The 25,125-nt window shown below is 38.6% G+C and overlaps 1 protein-coding gene and 1 long non-coding RNA gene across 7 annotated transcripts in view; one reads left to right on the forward strand and one right to left on the reverse strand.

The window, feature by feature from the left end:
* Positions 1-1,027: 1,027 nt before the first annotated feature.
* On the reverse strand, positions 1,028-21,594 carry LOC130456335 (uncharacterized). The gene is made up of 3 exons (XR_008915018.1): positions 21,422-21,594; positions 20,433-20,574; positions 1,028-2,230 (listed from the first exon to the last, which is right to left on the reverse strand). It is a non-coding gene; the product is annotated as an uncharacterized LOC130456335 (long non-coding RNA).
* A 110-nt stretch (positions 21,595-21,704) lies between these two features.
* Positions 21,705-25,125, forward strand: part of SAMD4A (sterile alpha motif domain containing 4A) — a 315,178-nt gene continuing 311,757 nt past the window's right edge. For 3 of the 6 annotated variants that reach the window (XM_001370394.4, XM_056810968.1, XM_007473144.3), the window contains exons 1-2: positions 21,819-22,223; positions 23,667-24,261. In XM_001370394.4, the coding sequence (XP_001370431.1) occupies positions 24,066-24,261 (196 nt within the window). In that variant the 5' untranslated portion in view covers positions 21,819-22,223; positions 23,667-24,065. Of the gene's footprint in view, positions 22,224-22,548; positions 23,245-23,666; positions 24,262-25,125 lie in introns of those variants that run through there. The other 3 variants (XM_056810967.1, XM_056810969.1, XM_001370362.4) reach the window with 2 other exon arrangements.

Here is a 25,125-nt window from a genome sequence, read left to right on the forward strand (position 1 = left end):
CTTGTAGGGCTTGGCAATGTGAGCTATTTTGCCTTGGGGCTAGGTCTTCACCACAGCAGTGCAGGCTTGAAAGGGTCCAGCTCTCCAGACTTCTGGGCCTCAGTGTGGACTGATGCCAGGGCCTGGGACTTAAAGAGTAGGTTGAGGTGCTCTTTTATTGGTATAACCCAGGTCTTGGGATCCTGAAGTTAGCCTATGCCCAGGTTTCGAGTCTGGCACAGTAGGAGGTTTGGTCATCACTCCTCTGTGTGCAGTTTTGTTCCTGGTTTCCCCTTATCCTATGAAAATCAACTCTCTCTGCCTACCTTTCAAATTGTGTTCAGTGGTAGAGGCAATTTACTTCATCTTGCTGTTGGTTTTCATTTCCTGTCATTTTGAGGCAACCTTTAAAAGGTTGGTTTGGAAGGATTGTCAGACAGCTTCAGCTTTTGCTGTTACTAAGCTGCCATATTGGCTCTGCCCCCCTCCTGAATGAGCTTTTGTACTTTTTTGTACTTCCTTTTCCACTTGGTCAATTCTATTTTGTTCCTCATGAATTTCTGTACCTTTTTGTCCCCCACATGGCCAATTTGGCCTTTTAAGAAGTTCTCTTCAGTGAATTTTTGTATATATTTTTTCATCTGGCCAATTCTGTTTTTTTCAGAAGTTCTTTTCTTCCTTGGATTTTTGTGCCTCTTTTGCCAGTTTATCTATTCTGTTTTTTAAAGTATTAATTTCTTCAATTTTTTGTTCTCCCTTTACCAAGCTGTTAACTTTTATTTTCATGATTTTCCTATATCACTCCCATTTCTTTTCCTAATTTTTGTTCTACTTCTCTCATTTGATTTTTAAAATCCTTTTTGAGTTCCTCCACTAATTCTTTTTGGGTTTAAGGGTAATTCGTATTTTTCTTGGAGGCTTTGGATGCAGCAGTATTGATTTTGTTGCTTTCTTCTGAGTGTGTTTTGATCTTCTCTATCACCAGAAAGCTTTCTATGTTGAGTCTCTTTTTTTTGTTGTTGCTTGTGTATTTTCCAGTCTTTTTCTTTTCTTTTAATTTAAAAAACAGGTTGGGATCTGTAAGTGAGGTGAAGGGAGAATTGTTCCAAGCTTTGGTGCTGCCTTCAAGCTGCCTTCAGTGCTATCTCTGGGGATCTATCTGCTTTTAGTTCCTCTAAGGTGATATGATGTAAGAAGAGGTGTGTTTAATATTCTCCAGGCTTGTGCTCTACTCTGGAGGTAACCACAAGTACTTTTTTACCCCTTGGAACTGTGATCAGGGTCTCCTCTCCTGTGGCCTCAAGTGCTGGTGTGTGATAGTACTCCTCCTTCCTCTGAGAACATGGCCCAGGATTGCTTATTGGACCTATGTATGGGCAGTGCAACAAGAGTCTTGTGCCCAGAACCAGTAATATCTTTTGGAGTAGTTGTCCTATACCTCTTACCATCTGTGGCTGAGAGTTCCTGAAACGTTTGCTACTGCTTTAGCTGAGCCTAGGGTCCATTGTAATGGGGCCTGCCCTAGTCCGTCGCTTTGCACTTAACCTCACTCCAGTGTACTAGATCCTTTGTGCTGGCCTCTCAAGTTGTTTTGGGTTGAAAAATTACTTCACTTCATCTTTTTGTGGTTTGTGCTACTCAGAATTCATTCTGAGGCATTATGTTATAGTTTTTTAATAGGAAATTTGGGTAGAGATTAGATAGGTATCTTTTCTACCATTTTCCAGACTGGATCTTCTGACCAAGTATAAGGAAAAAATCTCCATCACCGTGCCACAGGTTTGCGCTAAATCTGCTTGCTTTCTGAGCATGTTCAGTCTTTTCTTAACAGCATCATATGTTGTCTGATGTGGCTGAAATTAGCTTAGTCTCAGACTAGATAGGTGACTTATAGCATTATAGAAAAGATTTAATAACTGGAGTGGTTTTGACCTTACAATATGAAACACAAACGGCAGCTGCAAATGAAAACACAGCATGAAGAATTTATAAATACATTCCTGGCATGTCTGACAGACTTGGCCTTTCTTAAATGGTCAGATTTTGTGAGGCTAAATGAGTAGTCAGCAAGCCTGGACAACTCTATTAAAAATAACAATAGCAACAACAATAATAATAGCCACATCCACCAGTAATATTCCTTATGATTTTCAATTGCTTCTATTTTAGTTGTCCACAAATTTTTTGGGAAGGGAAGTGGTCCTGGATCATGATGATTTCTGTCAGCGGTTTGAATCTGATTCCGAAGGCACTAGAGAAGAAAAAATTCAATACTCAGCATTTATTTAAGCAGTGATTCTCAAAGACAATTTACTATAGAAGCCTGATAGTTTAGAGAGACCACCATCTAAAAGGACAGAGTTTTATCCTTATTTGAAAATCTCTATGCCACAACCAATATCTTCTTACATGTTCATTATTTCCTACAAAACTGTACTCGTCTGGAATTCACCAGTGCTCTTCTGAATCTCATCAACCTGCAAGGTCAAATCAGCTCTCACTTCTTCTGTACCCAATGCTTCCAGGACCCTTTCCTCCATCTGACTAGAGAGATTGGAGGGTGGATAGTGGTGAGTTCCTCTCACATCCTTCCTTCCATCTCATCATTCCCATCCCAATTGGAATTCATCATGCCCCTATGTTGGGTGTCCTCCATTTCCAACTTCCATTTTTCAGCTTCTATTTTATTTATTTATTTCCCCCATTAAACTGTGAGTTACTTGAGGGAATGGGATTTTGCTTCTATTGTGTATCCTTAATTCTTAGCATAGTACCCAGCACATACTGACTGACATTTTATAGAGATCAGGAAACAAAAACAAAATTCTACAGAAAGATAAGGAAGAAAATAAGCATTTATTAAGCACCTACTGTGTGGCAGGCACTCGACTAAGCACTTTCGATTTTATCTCATTTAGTTCTTACAATAACTTTCAGAAGTAGGTGATGTTACTATCTTCATTTTACAATTGAGGAAGTTGAGTCAAACAGAGGTTAAGATTCTTGCCCAGGATCATACAGCTAGAAAGGGTTTGAGGTTGGATTTAAACTCAGGTCTTTGGGGCAGCTGGGTAGCTCAGTGGATTAAGAGCCAGGCCTAGAGACTGGGGGTCCTAGGTTCAAATCTGACCTCAGACACCTCCCAACTGTGTGACCCTGGGCAAGTCACTTAACCCGCATTCCCTAATCTTTACCACTCTTCTGCCTTGGAGTCAATACTGTTGACTCCAAGACAGAAGGTAAGGGTTTTAAAATAAAAATTTTAAAAAAACAAAACAAACTTAGGTCTTCCTGATTCCAGGCCCAACACTGTCCACTGTACCACCTTGCTGCTAAAGGATATAAAATTCTTTCTGAAGTTGTTTTTTTTTTTTTTAGAATGAGGTTCCTTATTCCTTAGACTCAGGAGAGGGGGCCATGACAGCTCAAGGTCTACCTGTTCCTCATCCTCTTCCTTTCCTCATCCTGTACCTCCTTTACTGCCCTGCCCCCAACCAACAGGGAGGATCCTGTGTGTTTATGTGTGTGAAGAAGGGGAAAAAGGCAGCACAACTGATTGATGCTTTGGAAAATATGTGCAATATGTAACACCTGTGGATCTCTCACTTTTAGGAAAAGGGAAGAGAAAAAGTCAGCATTATTAACTATAAAACACTAAGAGGCCAAGATATTTTAATTGTAGATACATGTTCTGAGAACATTCTGATTACTTGATTTAGCCTTGCTCTCTGTGGAAATACATCTATTCTCAGAACACTCAGAGGACAAGATATTTGTGGGTAGAGGCACTCTTTCTGAGAGCAACTGTGTTACTACAATCTTGCTTCATTGAAATGCATCTAGTCTCAGAAGACAAGGTGTTTGTGGTTAGAGAAATGAACTCTAAGAACATTGTGGTTACTATAAACTTGCTCTCTGGAAATGCACCTAGTCTCATAATATTGAAAACATGATACTTACAGTGTGATCTGCTGTGTTTCATTGAATTTTGGTTGCCTCAGGCTTGCCCTCAGTAAAAGCTAATCTTTGGAATATAGAGAAGACCGAGTCAAATTTGTAGGAATACAAGCTATTCCCTAATTGATAAATGGTCAAAGGATATGAACAGGCACTTCTCAGATAGAGAAATTAAAATTGTCTTTAGTCATCTGAAAAAAATATTTATTATTATTATTAATTAATAATTAGAGAAATAAAAATGAAAATAATTCTGAGGTGCTACCTCACACCTGTCAGACTGTCTAATATGACAAAAAAGGAAAATGATAAATGTTGGAGGGGATGTGGGAACATTAGGGCACTAAAACACTGTTAGTGGAGTTATGAACCGATACAACCATTCTGGGGAGCCGTTTGGGACCATGCCCAAAGGGCCATCAAATTTTACATGCCTTTTGACTCAGCAATACCACTACTAGGTGTGTGTCCCAAAGAGATCCAAGATAGGGGAAAAGGACCTACTTGTACAAAGATATTTATAGCAGCTTTCTTTCTTCTTTTTTTTTGGTGGCAACAAAGAATTGGAAACTGAAGGAGGTCCATCAATTGGGGCATGGCTGAACAAATTGTGGTGGAATACTATTGTGATGTAAGAAATGACTAAGAGAACAATCACAAAACAAACAAACAAACAAGCAAACACCAAACAAACAAATCTAGAAAAGACTTATATGAACTGATGCAAAAAAAAGTGAGCAGAACTAAGAGAATATTAGATATGGTAAAAGCAATAATGCATAATTGACTTAAATCTTTCCAGCAACACAAGGATTCAAGATAACTCCAAGGGACTTATGACAAAAAAGGCTATAGAAGGAACTGATGGAGTTTGTGTGCAGATTGAAGCAAAACATTTTTCACTTTATATTCTTCATGAGTTTTTCTCTTTTGTATAAGTGATATGTGTCTTCTTTTACAACATAACAAACATGAAAATATGTATTGCATGATAGCACCTGTATATCCTGTATCATATTACCTGCCTTGGGGAAGAGAGAGGGGAGAGAGCATAGAGGGCAAAATGTTAGAAAATTATTATCAATTGCTTATTGGCTTTGGGAGAAGGGAGGGAAGAACAGGAATCATGTTACCATAGAAAAATATTCTAAATTAATTTATTAAACAAAATTTAAAAAATTGTATCAACATGTAATTGGGGAAAATATAATAATTTTTAAAAAAGAAAAAAGAGCATATCTTGTTTAGGAAGATGCAGACCTTTTGTTTTGGTCATATTCTGTGAGAAATAAAGGTAATCTGAGGCACAAAAAAGAATTAAAAATAATACAGTAACTTTAATGTTGGCATATACTGAGGATCATCCTCCCAAAACAAATTAACCTCAAGGATGGAGAAAAAGGTATTGCTCTTAATTAGATTAAAGGATGGTCCTGCTCTTAGACTATTTTTAGGGATCCTGTCATTTCCTTCATGAGCACTTGAATAAAGTTTTCCTTTAGAAATGTTTAGGTTTTAAATAGGTAGAAGGCAAGAGAATTTCTGAGCATGACTTTGTCTCCTTTGAATTTCTACTTAAAAAAAAAAAGACCAATGAGGCTTTTTATTCACATGAGTGCAAAGGATTTTATACTAGGACCCTGATAATATTATTTCTTAACATTTCCTAATAGAAATAACATGTCTTATTGGATATTGTTTTACACATGTTTGAACAATATAATAATCCTTCTCCTAACAGTTCCAAACCTCTTTATCAGCTTTTAAGGCTCAAACCCTTTATCTCAAAAATAAGGAACACATTCTTTTTATCATTTTTTCCCCATTTGCAAGCTTTAAATAAATTGTAGACATAGTGTAGCATTCCTGATGGCTAAAGGGATTTTATAATATGTAACTGACCTAAGTTGAAAGCAATCAGTAAGAATCTGACTACCTTATCCTCCTGACTAATTAGAAGAGCACCTTTATTAGGAGGCAGAGGGAAGATCTGAATGTCTTAGATTGTGCTAAATCTCACTCTTCCAGCTCCCACTCTCTTAAGAGACTTTTAAAGTCATTCTCCCTTTCCCCAGTTGTTAGGTCCATTTAGTTTTAAGATTTCTGTTGGTTTTAGGAGAAATATCTCAATTTCTTCCCCATCCAAGTTAGTCCTATTTTACCTTTAAAAGGTATTGGAGATATTTCTTGAGACTTGATTGGCTCAAGGATTTTAGGATTCAGATTTCCCTTCTCATCACCTGAATAACCAGCACAGAATACCTTCCATCTATTCAGGCCTTTTCTTGTATGTTTTTTTTAAGGGAAAAAAAAAAAGAAAACCCTTACCTTCTGACTTAGAATCAATATTGTGTATTTGTTCCAAGGCAGAAGAGCAGTAAGAGCTGGGCAATGGGGGTTAAGTGACTTGCCCAGGGTCACACAACTAAGAAGTGTCTGAAGCAGATTTGAACCCAGGACTTAGTTCTCAATCCACTGAGTCACCTTGATGCCCCCATATGTTCTGATTAAAATAGTTATTTCCCTCATTAGAATGTAAGTTCCTTGAAAGCAGGAACAGTTTTGTTTTTATTTTTTATTCCCTGTGCTTAGCATGATGTCTGGCATACAATAAATGTTTAATAAATGTTTATTGACTGGTTGATTAACCCTGTTAGAGGAAACACATTGCTTAGGTCTTGTTCTTAGTTCTATCTTTGCAATATGTCTACTTATTCTGCCTTGTTCTGACCTCAGGTTATTTTTAGCTCAATGTAATAAGGCTTAAATTCCCAGTTGTTTTCCCCAGGTTCTGTCTCCTGCTCATTGCTTAACTTGCAGATCATTGTTGCTATCTTAGCAGTCTTTCAAAACACAAAATAAGTCTTTTCTTCTCTATATCTGAATTGCACTTGCTACCAAATTCTTTCACTTCTTCCCAACATCTTCACCTCTTAGCTAAATCAGTTTTGTCAGTTGGTTCACAAAAAGGATGGGTTCTTTTGGTAATAAACACGATGGATTTATTTACTTGGTAGATAGAGTAGGGAGGGGTGGCTAATGTTCTTGTGATTAATGGAATTGCCATTGCCATTTTGTAAATAAGAAATTCCAAATACAGGATCAAATAAGCTGCACGTACTTGGACAGTCGAATGGACTTGCCACAGTACTTGCCATAGGACTTGCCACAGACATGAGGATGGCATTTGATAAATGCTGATATTAAAAGTCAGAATATAAACAATGCCTTTTAGCTTATGAAATATTCTGAGAAAGTTATAAATACCCAAACTATAAAAGTTGGTAGAGTTATCTTACTCATTCTAGATGATCATCTATTGGAGTAGGCTAATTAGGAAATAGAAGAAGGCTAATTATTGTGGAATAGACCAGTTAGTTCAAAGCATAAAGAAACAGGCAGAATAAGTAAGCAAAAGTGGACAAAAGCCACTTTGTTCTTTAGTTGTTGGAACAATTTCAGTATTTGAGTACTTGATATAGGCACATGATAGCTGCTTTTTCTATATCCCTTTAGTCTAAATAAAATTATTATTTACTGTGTTTTCAATCCTAAATTTTATAGCCAACCTCTCCACTTCATGTCTACTAGAAAATCTTTCTTTGCCAATGAAATATATAGGTTCACTTTTTTCTTTCCCTTTATCCCTCCAGTAATTAATAACTAGCTGTTCTGTTCCAAAGGCTACTATCTGGTACCCTTTCTAGTATAGTAGATTCAGCTCAGTCTGGAAGTATCAAGTATGTAGCCCTTAGCTACATCTGTAAGACAAAACAATTGCTCGGATCCCTTATTTTATAACTTTTGTGTCCCATGTTTGGCTTTTAAAGCTCTTTACAAACTAATATTTTCCTGCCTCTCCAGTCTTAACTTTACTTGTCTCCACATAATCTATGACTCAGTGACACTGGCCTTCTTGTTGTTTCTCACTCAAGATAATCCATTCCCAAATCTGGGAATTTTAACTGACTGTCCCCAGCGTCTTCTATGCTTTCCATCCTTATCTTTGCCTCTTGGCTTCCTTTAAGTCTTAGACAAAATACTACTTTCTGCAAGAAGCCTTTCCCAATGCCCCTCAATGCTCATGTCTTCTTTCTGATATTACTTCAACTTATTCTGTATAGATTTTGTTTGTATTATTCTGTATAGAGAAGTTGTTTGCAAGTAACCTCATCCATTAGATTGTAAGATCCTTGAGAGTTTGTTTGATCTTTTTCTGTACCCTAAGATGCTTAATAAATGCTTCCTTTTGGGTAATGATCACCCTGGTGCTTAGCATAGTGCCTGGTACATAATAGGCACTTAATAAGTCTTTACTGATTGTTTGATTGATCTCTATCCATAGCTAAGTATTATTCTTAGATGACAAACAGCCTGCTCCTGGGCCAGTATTTGAGATGTTTTCATCTTGGGAGGACCTGTAGGAGTTGATATTCTATTAGCATAGTTTTGGGGAATGTAATATTAACTTTATGCCACAATAATGAATTGGAGTAGGACCATAGACTATGCTGACATATAGTATTTTAAATCACTTAATGTTTGCCCAGCTGTATACATTTATATATAAAAGGGACAAATGGATTATAGTGTATGATTTTGGATTACAAGATTAAAAGTACAAGTCTCTACAGGATTATTCATTCAAAGAACTGGTGTGCAATACTACTGCATCATAAGAAGCAACGAACAGGTTGATTTTAAAAAACCTCGGAAAAACTATATGAGATACTGAATAGTGAAATGGGTAGAACCAAAAAACATATAGAATAAGAAAGAATAAGCTGTGAATGTTACCTGCAGAAAGTAAAGAAAGGTGAAACATTGAAGATGTAATTTATATGTATATGTTGGTCTCTTGATGAGATCTCCTGTGATGTGGGGAGGATGGGAAGGGGCTGGGACACTTGTGGATTAGATTTATTATGTAGATATGAAGAAAAGTAAGCTAAACATATAAGAGATTTGTGATTTCATTTATGTACAATCTTTTCTTTTGTATATGGAAATGTCTTTTTTACTTTGTTCTGTAAAATTGAGGGGGAAGGAGGGAAAGAATTTGAAACACAAAATTTAAAAAATGAATATCAAAAATTATTTTTATATGTAATTGGGTAAAAATAAAATATTATTTAAAAACTGATGGATATAACCTCTGAGTCACTACCAGAGATCTCTGCAAGTTCATGGAAAAAAGAAGAGGTCCTGCAGGATTGGATAAGGGCAAATGTCTTAGTTTTCAAAACTGAAAACTATAGGTCAGTTAATTTTATTTTAATTTCTAACAATATTCTAGGTTGAATCATTGAAGATAGGAAACATCTGGTGGAGAAAATGGTGATCACAAAGAGTCAATATGACTTTATCAAGAACAGATCATGCAAGATTAAATTTATTTTCTTTTTTGGAAAGGATCACTAGATTAGATAAGTGGAAGTGCTATAGATAATAGTTTACTTAGATTTCAGTGATACCCTTAGGTGTCATTAGAGATCTCTGAGTTTAGAGTTTCTTGTTTTTTATTTTTCCACCAGGCTCAAGGCCCTGAATCCACAAAAAAACCCTTTCCCCCTGCTAGTTTAAAGCACTTAGAAGAATACAGATTCTTAATGCAGGTTATTAATCAAATAAAGCAATCCCCCATATCAGATAAGAATTATTTTCTCTAACCACTGGGTAGAGAGTGTCCTCTTTCTCCACTTATATTCGGAGGAAATCCTAGTTAACCATTGTAGTTTCCCCTATTTCACTCAGGTACTCCACTCATGTATAAGGTCATAAGCAACATTTCATTATCAATAATATTTTTCTGTGAGGAATAATGAACTGGAGGATTTCTATGTGAACTGGAAAGATCTCCAGGAATTGATGCAGAGCGAAAGGAACAGAACCAGGAGAACATTGTACACAGAGACTGATACATTATGGCACAATTGAATGTAATGGATTTCTTTACTATTAGCAATGCAATGATCCAGGACAATCCAGAGGAACCTATGAGAAAGAATGCTATCCACATCTGGAGAAAGAACTGTGGGAGTAGAAATGCAGAAGAAAAACATATGATTCTATGGGTATATAATTGGGAATTTTGCCTTTAGAGGATCACTCTATTGCAAATAATAGTATGGAAATAGGTTTTGAACAATGATATATGTATAACCCAGTGGAATTGCTCATCATCTCTGGGAGGGGGGAGGGAAAGGAGGAGGGAAAGAACATGAATTGTGTAACCACGGAAAAATATTGTAAATAAATAAATAAAATTTAAAAATAATGGTCTTCTGTGAAGGAAAGCAGTATCAGAATAAGAAATAAGTTAAAAAATAGCAAAAAAAAAGTCAGAAATGGCTCTCAGATATATCCAGGTTTGGGGAGGAAACAAGGAAATAGAAAGGAAATTTTAAAAAAATCCTGTGGTCAATTTCTGCATTTCTTAATCTTATGCCAAAATATATTTTATTTTTAGTATGCAGACTTTGTTCTAGACCATACATTACAATATGCCTGCAAGAGAACAAAACTTATTTTATTTAAAAAGTACAAGTTATTCACAATTGGTAAATGGAACAGGGATGTGAAAAAACAGTTTTCAGAAAGAGCATTTTTTTAATGTGACTATTAGTAGCTAATAATAATAGTCACATTAACAAATGCTCTAAATCACTATTGATTAGAGAAATTCAAATTGAAACAACTCTGAGGTACCACTTAACACCTTTCAGATTAGTTAACACAACAGGTAAGGAAAATGACAAATGCTGCAAGGAATGTGGAACAAAATAAGGACACTAATGCATTGTTGGTGGAGTTGTGAACTGGTCCAATTATTCTAGAGAACAATTTGGAACCAAGCCCAAAGAGCTATCAAACTTGCATACCCTTTGACACAGCAATAAGCTATTAAATCCCAAAGAGATCAAAGGAAAAGAAAAAAATATATATGTATATATATTGATTTTTGTTTTGGTAAAGAATTGCAAATTGAGGGGATTCCCATCTATTGGAGAATGACTGAACAAGTTGTAGTATAGGATTGTGATGAAATAATTTTGTGCTATAAGAAACGAACAGATTGGCTTCAAGAAAAATCTGGGAAGACTTACATGAACTGATGTGAAGTGAAGAGAACAGAACTAGGGAAACACTGTAGAGAGTAACAACAATATTGTAGTCATAATCAGCTGTGAAAGACTTAGTTACTCTAATCAATATAATGATTCAAGACAATTCCAAAGGACCTATGCTGAAAAATGTTATCTATCTACCTCCAGAGAGAGAATTGATGAATTCCGGGTGCAGATTAAACTTTCTTTATTTTTCTTGTTTTGCACAACATAGCTCATTTGGAAATTTGTTTTTCATGAAAAGAAAGCAAAACCCCAAGATGCTTGCAAGGGCTATGATGAAGTATGCTTTTATACCATGATACCATACTTCCTTGCCTATTAACAAATCTCTTGCATTAGGGGAAAAAAAAGCTTTTTGCCTTGTCATTAGCATCTCTCAGTTAGTTGGACTAAAATCCCCAAAGTGTATTAAAAAGCCCCTGGATTCTCTGTTATTTTCAGTGCTAGGTAGCTCATTTTAAGGGTGTGTTAAAATCTCAAAATATTTGACAAAATCTCTTCTTTGGACAATTGAGAATTGGGAACTAGATAACAGTATGATATTATTCAATGTATTCGAAATTGGTGAATGGCCAGAACCAAAAATATGTATAGTTCAATGTCAACTTAGAAAAAATCTCTAGTGGAATATCTCAGGATCTCTGCTTGACTTCCTCAATTCAACATTTTTTAACAATGATCTGGATAAAGGAATAGCTTTTGATGGGGTGCCCATCTGGAAGTCAGGAAGACTCCTCTTTCTGAGTTCAAATCTGGCCTTAGATACTAGCTAGGTGACCCTAAGTAAATCACTTAAACCCTGTTTGCTTTAGTTTCCTCATATGTGAAATGACCTGGAGAAGGCAATGACAAACCATTTCAATATCTTTGTCAGGAAAAAACCAAATGAGTCACAAAGAGTTGGAAATCATTGAACAATAACATAGCTTTGGATAAGGGCACAACTGTCAAATTTACCCCAAAATAGCTAAAACAATTTGGAAAAAAGCTTTGGACACAAAGCTAGAAAGGATGACTACCATGTTGAATTTCAATTTGATTCAAAGCAAGTACTTTATTAAGTACCTACTATGAGCCAGGCACTATAATAGCATCAAAATAATATTACCTTTCCCTTGAGTATTTATGCTCTATAGATTCCAAAAACAATCTGAAAATGTTAGAATTATGGACTACATGCATCTAATAAAATGAAATTTATTTGGGATAAATATAGTCTTACACATGGGTTAAAAATGAACATCACAAGTACAAGACAGGAGAGACATGTCTAGAAAGTTTATATAAAAAGATATGGGGGTTTTAGTGGACTTCAAGCTCAAACAGGAGATAATTGTTTGTCCTTCCTTTCTGAAGAGGACTAATGACATTGTGGAATGATGACTTGCTTATGAATTGTATTTTTAATGAGAAGAGTTGCACAAAGTTGTCAGTCTAATTTTCTCTTCCCCAGGTGTCTATGGAGTCCAATAGATGATAGAGTCCAATGAATTATCTTTTTTGATGTCTGATCAAGTTCTTTGGACTCCATAGCACCTGCTTCTGATGCCTTCATGGTCTTTGGAACAAATGGTTCTCATCTACTAATTCTACTGGAGGAAGTCGTCATATGCTTGGGGTAGATATCTCCCTAAGTCCCTGAAGTCACTGATGTCTACACTAAGTCACAGGATTTGAAGCCTGTTTGTCATCCTCAACCTAGTGTAGACCATCTGCTGAGACAGTTTTATCAGGATATGGCCACTGTTCAAGCTATAGCATTTTAGAACCACAGGTAAAAGTTGAGTGAGCAGCTCTGACAAGGACTTGGCAAACCCTCACACTGGAGTGGCTATTATCCTGAAACACCTCATACATCCCATGAGTTATGGAAACTAAAACAAATAAGAGGATCCTAGGCTGTATTCCCAAAGAATAGACTAATAGATTCTAAGATTAGAAGGTCCCATTGCCTTTTGATCAGACCTAGAGTATTTATTCTGTTCAATTCCCGTCGCCACATTTTAGAAAGCATATTGCTAAGCTAGAGAAAACCCAAAGGAGAGCAACTAGAAATGGTGAAGGACCTCAAGATCATGTCATATGAGGATTGGCTGGAGGGACTGAGGATATATATCCTGGAAAATAAAAGACAGGGTTGATGTGGCATGCCTTATTTTTTTAACCCTTACCTTCCACCTTGGAATCAATACTATGTATTGGTTCCAAGGCAGAAGAGTGGTAAGGGCTAGGCAATGGGGGTTAAGTGACTTGCCCAGGGTCACACAGTTGGAAAATGTCTGAGGCCAGATTTGAACCCAGTACCTCCTGTCTCTAGGCTTGGCTCTCAACCCACTGAATCATTTTGCTGCCCCAATTTTTAGTGTATGTGCTGCTGAAGCAAGAACATCTGTCTTTAAATACATGAAGGACTGTCAGGTGGAGTAGGAATTAGATTTGTTCTGGTTGACCCTAAAAATGAAAACTAGATAGTTATAAGTGATATTTGTGAGGAGTCTATTTTAGCTTGACATAAGAAAAAAAGGATTAGAACTGTTCTCAGGGGGCAGGGAGTCAGGAAGATTCATGTTCCTGAGTTCAAATCTGGTCTTAAAAACTCACTATCGGTGTGACTCCGATAAGTCACTTAATCTTTGTTTGCCTTAATCTAGTATAGAAGGAAATGGCAAAACATTCCAGTATTTTTGCCAAGAAAATCCAAATATAGACAGTTTGGGTGTGCTAGGGTCCATGGGGTCATGAAAACATACAACTGAACAACAACAGAAGGCCTTTTTGGTCTTTGCAACTAAGATCCTGCAAAAATTCATTATTTTGACATATTTACCAAAATCATATTAAGTAAATATAATGTGGTTTGTACAAAGCATGCAAAGGTATTCTCTACCTACTTCCAATCGACCTTGTATGCACTTTGGACCTGTGTCTGGCCATGAGGCAACCCATTGCTGAAAAGACTTGGTGTTTGAGTAGGACGTGAAGAATCTTGAATGGTCCCTGGACCCTCCTCTCACTTGAGGATAACAGCAGGTGGGTAGAGGCTATATCTCTGTTAAAAAAAAAAAAAGAAAGAAAGAGCTTCCCCAGCTTGGATCTCTTTGGCTATGACTTTCCAGTTGGCAAGATGTAACTCCAGTAAGGGACAGGAAAGGACAGGTTCTTTCTCTATTCTGGTTGATATATCAGGACCCCTCTATCCTTAGGAATAAGTTCAAAAACCTACCTCAGATATAAGCCCAAACTGGCTTTCTATATGTGTGTATGTGCATATAAACACTCTCTCTCCCCATTCTTGCCCCTCAGCTTGGTCTCCCTCTCACTGCCCTATGGGGCCTTTTTAAAAAATTGAAAGTGAAAAGTCAAAGTCAAAGCAGAAGAGACAGCTGCAGGGGCAAGACTTCTGCCCCTGGCAGACCTCCTGTTGGTAACTGAAACAGTGGAAAGTGAAACTGGGGATGAGGGGGCTCTACTATATCTTACTGATCTATCCACATGGTAGCTAATACCTGAGTTATACAACTAGGTCATTTTGCTAAACCTTGAGAAGTCCCTTGCCTTTCCTTGAGAAGATCCAGAGGCTGGGAGTTCATTAGCATCCACAGGTTGAGGTTAGGACAATGGCAGAATTGGGTTGCGTCCAAAGGAAAATTCTGTGTAGGAAAATGGGAGGAAGGCATTGAAATGAAGTTTGACCCAAACTTGACTGTTTGGTTCCATAGAACAGTAATCAGGTGAAATGTGAGGTATCTAATTAGCAGTTTTAAAAAACTGACTTATGTTCTGATAAAGCTTAGAAATTAGCCTCTTAGCCAAATGTACTAGTTCTTATGAATTAAGTCACTGAATTCTGTTCTTATCATTCAGTTGTAAACATTTCGATTATTTTTGTTATTGTTTATTTTAGTTGTATTATAAAGTACTTGTTCTATGTCTTATTCATCATGTGCCTTTGTTACTCTCCCTCTTTTGGGGAATCTGAGACTAGTTAAATAGTATCTCATTTACTATAATTAGTATCAGCTGGAGTGGTTAATGAGCCATTGAATGTAAAACAAGGGAAACCTCTTTCACTAGAGGAAGGCGGTTTAGGACTGAACTGGGTTGGGTCAAACCAGATGGCTGCTGGGTAAAGGAGAGGGAAAATGCCTACTCTATTCCCTGTAGATTGTACATAGTGGTCTTCAGAGGCTAAAAAATATATAGAAAAATAAAAATGACAGAAGGCATGTTTATTCAGTCTAGACTTTACCTCTCCTAATTTAATCTCTAATTTGAGAAGCAAAGTACATTTCAAATATTTGCATATTATAAGATCTTTGCAATCTGGGCAATTTCCATGCATCTAACAACTTTTCTCATCTCTACATTTTGGAATCCTTCTTTTCTTTTCTTTTAAAATTTTTGCTTTTCTTTTTTATTTTTTTCCATGGCTACATGATTATTGTTGTCTACTTCCCCTCTTCCCTCCTCCCTCATGGAGCTGACAAGCAATTTCACTGGGTTATACATACCACTCAAATTCTATTTCCATATTATTCATTTTTGTAATTGAGTAATCTTTTAAAACCCAAACTCCAAATCATATACCTATATAAACCAGTGATAAGTCATATCTTTCCTTCTGGATATCTTTTTTCCCCAGTGTTATTTTTAATTTTTTTTTAGAATTTAATTTAATTGATTGAGACAAATTTTCCATGGTTACAAGATTCATGTTCTTTCCCTCCCCTCCTCTTGCCCCCCCTCCCTTAGCCAATATGCAATTCCACTGAGAATGTGTCATTGATCAAGACCTATTTCCATATTGTTGATATTTGCAATAGGGCAATTGTTTAGGGTCTACATCCCCAGTCATATCCCTATAGACCCATTTGATTAAGTAGTCATCTTTTCTTCTGTGTTTCTATTTCCACAGTTCTTTCTCTGGATATGGATAGCGCTATTTCTCATAAATCCCTCATAAATGTCTTGGATCATTGCATTGCTGCTAGTAGAGAAGTACATTACATTTGATTGTACCACAGTGTATCAGTCTCTATGTATAAAGTTCTCGTGGTTCTGCTCCTTTCACTCTGCATCAGTTCCTGGAGGTTGTTCCAGTTCACAAGGAATTCCTCCAGTTCATTATTCCTTTGGGCACAATAGTATTCCATCACCAACATATACCACAATTTGTTCAACCATTCCCCAATTGAAGGGCATCCCCTCATTTTCCAATTTTTTGCCACCACAAAGATCACAGCTATAAATATTTTTGTACAAGTCTTTTTCCTTATTATCTCTTTGGGGTATAAACCCAGCAGTTCTATGGCTGGATCAAAGGGCAGACAGTCTTTTAGTGCCCTTTGGGCATAGTTCCAAATTGCTATCCAGAATGGTTGGATCAATTCACAACTCCACCAGAAATGCATTAATGTCCCAATTTTGTCCCATCCCCTCCAACATTTATTACTTTCTTTTGCTGTCATGTTAGTCATGTTAGGTGTGATGTAGTACTTCAGAGTTGTTTTAATTTGCATTTCTCTAATTATAAGAGATTTAGAACGCTTTTTCATGTGTTTATTGATAGTTTTGATTTCTTTATCTGAAAATTGCCTATTCATGTCCCTTGCCCATTTATCAATTGGGGAATGGCTTGATTTTTTTTTTTTGTACAATTTAGTTAACTCCTTATAAATTTGAGAAATTAAAACTTAGTCAGAGAATTTTGTTATAAAATTTTCCCTCAAGTTTGTTGTTTCCCTCTTATTTTGGTTGCATTGGTTTTGTTTGTATAAACGCTTTTTAATTTAATATAATCAAAGTTATTCATTTTGGTCTTACATCCTTTCCTTTCCCATAGATCTGACTATGGGATTCTTATTTTTTTAATGAAGTTTGGCTCAAGTATCATAATCTCTTATTTGTTGCTTTCTTTTATACACCTCTGAATTGTTACTACTTCTTCCCCAATTATTTTGTATTTATTTTTGAATATATACACAATCCCTCTTGTCTCATCCCCAATAGAATGTGAACTTTATGAATTCAGGGACTATTTCAATTTTTCCCTTGCTATAGACATTGTATTTATATTAGTGGGTAACTTATAGGGAAAACAAAAGTCATGGTCAATCCTGAAATTAAATAACCAGTTCTAGAATAATGGAAAATTAAAGTCCCATTTAATTTTTTAAACCATTTGGTTCAAGATCATTGTAATTACTACTCTTGTCCAGTAGATGGTGACTTTTTCTAACTATAATTTGTGTAATACTTGGAAATATTGCTTCCATAATTGTAATGTCTTGATTTTTTCCCTTTAAGTAAGTTGCATTTAGTAAAATACATGCAGTAAAATATATGTATCTATTATTAATATTTTTTTCCTCTTGGAAACTTCTGACAACTTAAAATGAACAAGGTGATCTTTGAAAACTAGTTTGCAACCCAGTGATCTCCCAGATCCTTGTCAATTTAATCACATTAATGTGATTAATAATAGATAATAACTGTTAACTGCAAAAGGTTAAAATCAATAGACAAATATAAACTATGATTATATATTATTGATATTATCACATAGATATATTGATTCCTTCTATAATCATAAATGACAATCTCATACAATGCAATCACTTATAAGCAATAAAACAGGGAAACATTCTTGATTAGAAGGTAAGCTCCTAGAGGAAGTGGGAAGAGGGGTTAATGATTTTTTTTATAAGGCATTTCTCTGAATTTGGTGCTAATATTAAGTAAAATGTTGAATATCTGCTCATATACAGACACTGACATATTGAATGAAATAATCACAAATTTTTATTACTCATAGGATTAATTAATTTGTATTTCTTAAACATATGATTAAGTTAGGATTAGTTCCTCTCAGAAGAAATTTCCATCCAACATTCCTTTACCTCCACTAAAATACCAAACCAAATCTCAAGTAAAAAACCCAAGTGCAAAGGCTTCTTCTCTTTACTCTCTGTACTAATAATGAGCCAAAAAAACACATTTTTATTTGCCTGTGGTACATAGTGCTGGCAGGCAGGTTATTCATCTACTGTAGACACTCACAGAATTATAGAATTAGAAAAGTAGGAGCTTCATATTTCTTCCTATCCCATCCATACCTAAAAAGAATCCCCACTACAATCAAACAAGCATATGATCATCCAACCTGTTTTTGAAGAGTCTGCCTTTGGGGGTAGAGAGAATGGAGAGGAGTCTGACCCTTTCAGGCTTGTCCCACCTTCCTTTTGAAAAGGAGTGGTAGCAGGAAGAGGGGACTTCAGAGCTAAGCATGGAAATAAGTGGTGTGCTGAGAACAAGCCATGATAACCTATCAGAAGATCTGGACTGCATCTATGCCAGGGCACAGATGGAATAGCCAAACCAGAGATCTGTTGCTCGAGGGTAGCAAGAGGTGGCCCATTGGGACAGGTCCAATTGGCTATTTCTTTGACACTACCTATTAAATGTTCTTGGTTTTCTCTTCTATTTAACCAGACATTTAGCTTGAATGTTCTTTATTTATTGTCTTCAATTTTACATAATTTACCTACTATAAAAATTCTGTTGACCAGTAGAATGTGTATTTTATTTAAGACTTACAAATAGAAAAAGTAGGGGAAAGAGTATTTCTTATTCTGCAGAAAAAGAAATGTTTGATTAGCAGGATCAAAATGGAAGAGTGAGACTAGACTGTACAAGCCTAGCATATGAATTCAGGATTCAGCTACTCCTGGAAGCAAATCATGATCAGGTGAGAACTGGCTACTAGGAGGAGCAAGGCTGGGGTAACCTCACTTTCATTTTTGAAGTACTGACAGTGGTTCTTGGTAGGCTGAATTTAAGGAAAGTCATGTCCCTCTAGAGAGGAGAAAAGTCATGCCTTTCTTTTCCTGGCCTGAAATGGAGACCCTTGTTTCCATTAACCCCCACCCCACTTCCACCCTACTCCTGGCTGCTGCATGCCTTGCTTTTTAGAGCCACCTATCTATGTGTCTCTATGTAGAGTCTTCTCTGGGAGTAAAGGTCAGTCTCCCACCTTCTCCTTTCCTACAAGGTCTCTCTACCCTAGTGGTAATTTCTATCTACATTCAGTGGGAACCTATTACCTTCAAGGCATCTCATTCCACTTTGGAATGGCTCTAATGATTAGGAAGTTTTGCCTGACACCAAGGCTAAATTAAAAAATTTTTTTTCACCTTCCACTTGTTACTTCTAGTTCTTTCCTGTGGGGTCAAACAGAAATGAATCTAAAACTTTCATGGGGCAGACTTTTGAATACTTGTTTTACATAATGATCATGTCCTCCCTGAATCTTTTCTTTTCTAGGCTAAATATCTACAGTTTTTTTTAACCAAAGCTCATATGTCATTACCTTGATATCTTGTCCTCTTTGATATTCTCCCACTTATGATTGTCTTTCAACTTTGATGTCTGATCAAGAAAGAGTATAGTGGGACTACCATCTCCTTATTCTTGGAAGTAAATGTATCTTAATGAAGAACAAGATTATATTAGCTTCCCTGACTGTCACAGTTACACCCCCAAATCTTTTTTTTAGTCAAACTGAATTTTCACCCTTACTGTTCCTATTTTGTACTTGTGAAGCTAATTTTTGAGCCCAAGTATAAGACTTTATCTTTACTGAATTTCATCTTAGACCTGTCAAGAACATTTGTGATCCTGTCATTCAGTGTTAGTTATCTCTTTCAGTTTTGTGCCATTGATTAATTTATGTGTTTAAGTCACTGATTTAAAAAAAAAGTCAAGGAGGGCTAAGCATAGACCCCTGGGATACTCCCCTGGAGACCTCCTATCACATTGACATTTAACTGCCAATGACTACTTTTTGGGTCTGGCTATTGACCTAAAAAAAAATTTTTTTTAAACCCTTACCTTCTGTCTTCTGAATCAATACTGTGTATTGGTTCCAAGGCAGAAGAGTGGTAAGGGCTTGGTGATGGGGGTTAAGTGACTTGCCCTGGGTCACCCAGTTAGGAAGTGTCTGAGGTCAAATTTGAACACAGATCTTCTGGACTCTAGGCCTGAAACAGTGTCTACTGGGTTACCTAGATGCCTTTATGACCTGCTTTTAAAAGAAACTCTGCTGTGTTTTATTTTGTAATCACCATTTTCTTTGGGAAATAGTCATTATCTCTTTAATGATCCTTTAATTCTAGAATTTTCACAGGAATCAAAGTCAAGCTCTTGCTATTTGCCAGTCTAGTCATACATTTCCCCCTTTCTCATTTTCCGTGATCGTTCTCATATCACTACAAATGTTTAGTGTACAATAGTTCATTTGGATCAGGTGACCTGAATTTGTAAATGGTAAGCATTCTTAGTTGGGTACCAATTCTCTGTTTTCCATACCTTCCCCCACTTCATTTTCAGTGCAAAATCCTTGTCAGAAAAAATCCAAACAAAACAAGAACTTTTCTCCACTGTGATCTCTGTTGCACTTCAAGCTGCCCGTCCTATATCTTCTTTGGATCCGTCTCTTTCCCCCAAATAGCTATAAAACAAGCAAACAAAAACAAACAAACAAACAAAAAAAACCCAATTCCTTTTTCTTATTCAAGCTTTGAGAATTAGGAAGCTGAAAGAAAATCTTCCAGGCATCACTGAGGTGGGATGCGGGGAAGAGTGGGGGAAACCCATCTAGGACCCAGGGTCTCATATTCTTAGCTCTTAATTTCATTTCCCTCTCTCTGAATGAACAACCAATCTCACTAGTAGTGAGGGGCAGAAGTAGGGGAAGTTTAACACTTGGACAAACTCCCTAGTTAGCCGAAGAGTTAACTCAATAACTATGGGATTATGATGGTGGAAGGTGATTGCTTTGCCTAAAAATTCAAACAACTCTCTGGCAATGGCCAGGAATAAATCTCTTCTGCAACTGCAGCAGAATTTTCCCCCTAAGTGTAAAGGACTTAAACACACACACACACACACACACACACACACACACACACACACACACACACAATTCCCTAGCCGACAGTGTTTATACAGCAAGACGTGGAGACAAAGCAGTTCATGCTCTCATCTCTTGTTGGATGAGTACACATGCTGGAGAAGTATATACATAGCCTGCTTTGTGTATTCGCGCCCAGTTATACTTCACAGCTTATAGCTCTCTGAGAGGACATTTATTCACCCTCTATACAATACTTTCCTCTCCGCTCCCACCCAGTAGCTCTCCGATCCTAGATGCTTCCTCTAGGTCCCCGAAGTGTCTTTCTCACCCCCTTTCCCTGTTCCTCTACTCTTTTCCTCCCCCTTTCCCTCTTCTCTATTCTATCAGATTGAAGAGTTTAAGGAAAAGCACCCTTTGGCTACACATTTTTAAAGAATCACACCTTGGAGAATGAAATCCTGTTGCGGTGTGGTATATCGAGGGTGGCAGAAGTGAGACTTTGGATTCTCTCTCTCTCTCTCTCTTTCTCTCACACGCGCGCGCGCGCGCGCGGACACACACACACACACACACACACACACACAAACACACACACACACACATTCTCTGTCTTTGCTTCTCTAGCCTTTCTCCTTGGCTACGAGGCCCCTGTAACCCAGCCCATCCAGAATTTCGGAGGAGGCCAGGGAGAGGAATTTGCCCAGCCCCACCCCCTTCCCCTTCTACTCCTTCAAACTTCTTTCCCTTTGCTCTTCAGTTCCTCCAACCTGACCCCTCTTTCCCATCGAGCTCCTCCCCTAGTCACATTTAGGGATCCTCCTCCTCCAGCCCCCTCCTCCAGTTAGGACTCCCCCAGCCCCGCACCACCTCCTACTTTTCCCTCCCCGCGGGGTTGCTCTCCCCCCACTTTGGCTCTTGCTGCCAAAGCCATGATGTAATGGTGTATGTTAATCAGTAGCATGTGGGGAGCTCGACTCGGTCTCGGTCGGCCCCAGTCCTCACTGAGCTGACACAGGAGGCGGCATCAGTGGCTGCAGCGGCGGCAGCCGAGACACTGCCGCAACCACCACCTCCCCCGCCCCCCGCCGCCAATACCTTAGCATTCGGGGAACGTGCCCCCGGACCTGGCCACCGGGATGGCCCACATCCGCGGGCCTCTGGGTTTTCTACTCCTCTGAAAACTGCTGCCTGCCCCGGAACCCGCGGTGCGGGGGTGCCTGCCCGCAAAGATGAGCTGGGCCAAGGTGAGTGACCCTTTCCCTTCAGCTCCACACACTTCTGGGGACCCAGAACGGGATCCCTTGGCTTCTTTCCAGCCTAGGGCTTCGTCTTCTGTTTGGGAAGTTTGGAAAGCCAGGAAGGGTGGGTGGGTGGGTGGGTGAGTCATAGGGATGCTTGAAGCCTGAATAGCTCTGAGAGTTGGGTCTGGAGTCTGGATACATCTCTTCCAATTTATAGGTCCAATCCCTAAAACGTGGGGAAAATGAGAAGGGAGAGGGAGGGAATATAGGGGGTAGGACGGGAAAGCCACAGGAACCTAACTTTTTTTTTCTTTGCGATCATCGTTTGGGGGCGTGTGCTGGCAGCGCGGAACCGCATTCTCCGCGAAGCTCCCTAGTCTGCTAATGAAACCATTCCGGGCTTGGGCGGCCAAGAAGCCGCCAGGGTCTCTCTCCGGGAAGTCGTTTTGGGGATGCCAGTGTGGGGTGGGTGGGATGTGGAGAGGCTCTGTGCCAGATCGACCCACCCAGTCGGGAGAAGGAAAAAGGGGTGCTAAAATGCTTTTATTTTATTTTAATATCAAACCAGGCTTTTTGTAAAGGAAAGTCGGAAAAGGTCGGGGGTGGTGGTGGGGTGTCACAGCCGGGGAGGGAAGTCTGGAGTATCTTTGCTCCTGCAGATTGTGTGTTAAGGCTTGGGTGGGAAGAGTTTATTTTTGTCTTTAGCTGCCACTGCTCAAGGCCTAGATTCAAAGAGGAGTCTGGTGATTGGAGATGTTGGTTGGTGTAGATGGAGCGGCAGCCGCTAGGCTGCTTCTCCGAGAGGAGGAGGGAAAAGAAGGAAAGAAGGAAGGAGGGAAAGAAGGAAGGAAGGAAGGGAGGAAAGAAGGAAGGAAGGAAAGAAGAAAGGAAGGAAGGAAGGAAAGAAGGAAAGAAGGAAGGAAGGAAGGAAGGAAGGAATGAAGGAAGGAAGGAAGGAAGGAAGGAAGGAAGGAAAGAATCTGGATTCTTGAGCCACCCTCCCCCCGCCAACCCCCGGCGTATTGTAAGTTTTCTTTGCTTGAATGATCTGTTGCAGTTATCGGTATCAGGTACAGTCCCTAAAGTCCTCAGGGAAGAAGACCCGTATGCAGCAGGGGGAGGCAGTAGCTGCAGCCGCAGCAATAGCAACAGGAAGCTGCTGGGGTCTCCTTCTTGCACCTTAGTAGGGAGGTTTCTTTAAATCTCTAGGCTGAAAATCTCGTTATCTCCCTCTGTCAGTGGTGCATGCAGAGGGGGGAGGGGGGTTGTTATTTTTAATACTCTACTCCTCTACACATCCTCCCCCGTCCCCTCCCCCCATACACTACTCAAATTATTGACCTGAAATCTCCTAAAATACATTGGGAAGCGGGAGGTAACCCTGCTGAATCATGCCGTTGTGCTTATCTCCTTGTGTCTAAGCGCAGCCAATTTCTCTCTTTCCAGTTGTGAACCCTGGGAATTCGGGTGTGAAGGGTCTGACCTGTTGCCCAGGGGAGAAGAGAGCTGGAAACGTCTGAAACCCCTGGCTGAGCGAGAGGGAAAAAAATCTGTATTGTGCCTTGTGGAGATTTTTTCCCCCATATTATTAAAAAAATTCCTGCGCTACCGTCATCCTTGTTGAGGAAATCAGCAAGAATCACCGAAACGTAACTGAAGGAAGAAGAGAGAAGGGATCATAATCTGCAAAATCCATGCACCAAAGGCGATTTTCCCCCTCTAAAAAGGCGTTATTCTAGTGATCATTGAGGTTGCAACTACAGTAAACTTTGGGGTAGGGGCAGGGTGGGAGGGGAATTTCTATTTGTTTCCCTCATCTCTCCCACTGAGACTTCCCCCCTAATCATGATGTTTCGAGATCAGGTCGGAGTGCTGGCAGGTTGGTTTAAAGGCTGGAATGAATGTGAACAGACTGTTGCTTTGCTGTCCCTTTTAAAGCGGGTGAGCAGGACCCAGGCTCGCTTTCTTCAGATCTGCCTGGAGCATTCCCTGGCGGATTGCACCGAGCTTCACATTCTTGAAGGAGAAGCCAATAACCCCGGTAAGTTTGGTGCAACCAATCCATTTTGACTATTAACTTGTGCTCTTATCCTCTTGTTCTCCTCCCTCTACCCCTTGTGACAGAAGAAGCTAGGAGATTAGGAATGTACTAGCTGGTTTATATATATATGGGCTTTCCTACCCCCATCCCTTTCCCCCTTAATGCTGCTGACTTACCACGATTTGATTTTTTTTTTCCCAAAGTGAACTACTTCAGTCCTTTTGGTGTTGTAACTGAGGTACTACATGCTAACTATGGTAGCATGAATGATTGATTTTTCTTTCATGCAGTTTCCTATGAAATAAGTAAGTCAGATCACGTAGAGTCTGGGTTTTCTGGGTTTCCTTTGGACAATGTGGCTTGCTTGATTTAAGCAACGTAGGAATAAGCCCAGTATGGCCCCTAGGAGCTCATTATGTTGCTACGGCTACGATATGATGTATAAAGAACAGATGATAAAAATCAAATTCTAATTTTCATTCCTTCACTCACTTCCATCATCCTCCCACCCCCAATTCTTTCTTAGGATTCTGTGATCTGAGTAACTTATTCTCTGGACATGACACAATATGCTATTAAAAGGAGAGTGAATGGCATGTGTTAAGAGTACCTGGAGGTATTTCCTCACTTGGAGAAGTCCAACCTGGCTACAAGTCTCCCCTCTCACCTCCCCTCTCCCTTTTACATTTTTAAGTGTTTCATAACTATTTCTGGAACTCTATTAGCCCCATTCCTGTAAATGAGCCTTTTGTTACCCAGCCTACCCTGATCTGGAGCTACAACTTTCCTTTTAAGTAATTTATGTGGAATTTACACAGATATATCACTCTATATTTATGATTTCACAAAGAAACTACTAGAAAC

The sequence above is a fragment of the Monodelphis domestica genome, chromosome 1 (genome assembly GCF_027887165.1).
Source record: "Monodelphis domestica isolate mMonDom1 chromosome 1, mMonDom1.pri, whole genome shotgun sequence".
In the NCBI taxonomy this organism is placed as follows: Eukaryota; Metazoa; Chordata; class Mammalia; order Didelphimorphia; family Didelphidae; genus Monodelphis; species Monodelphis domestica.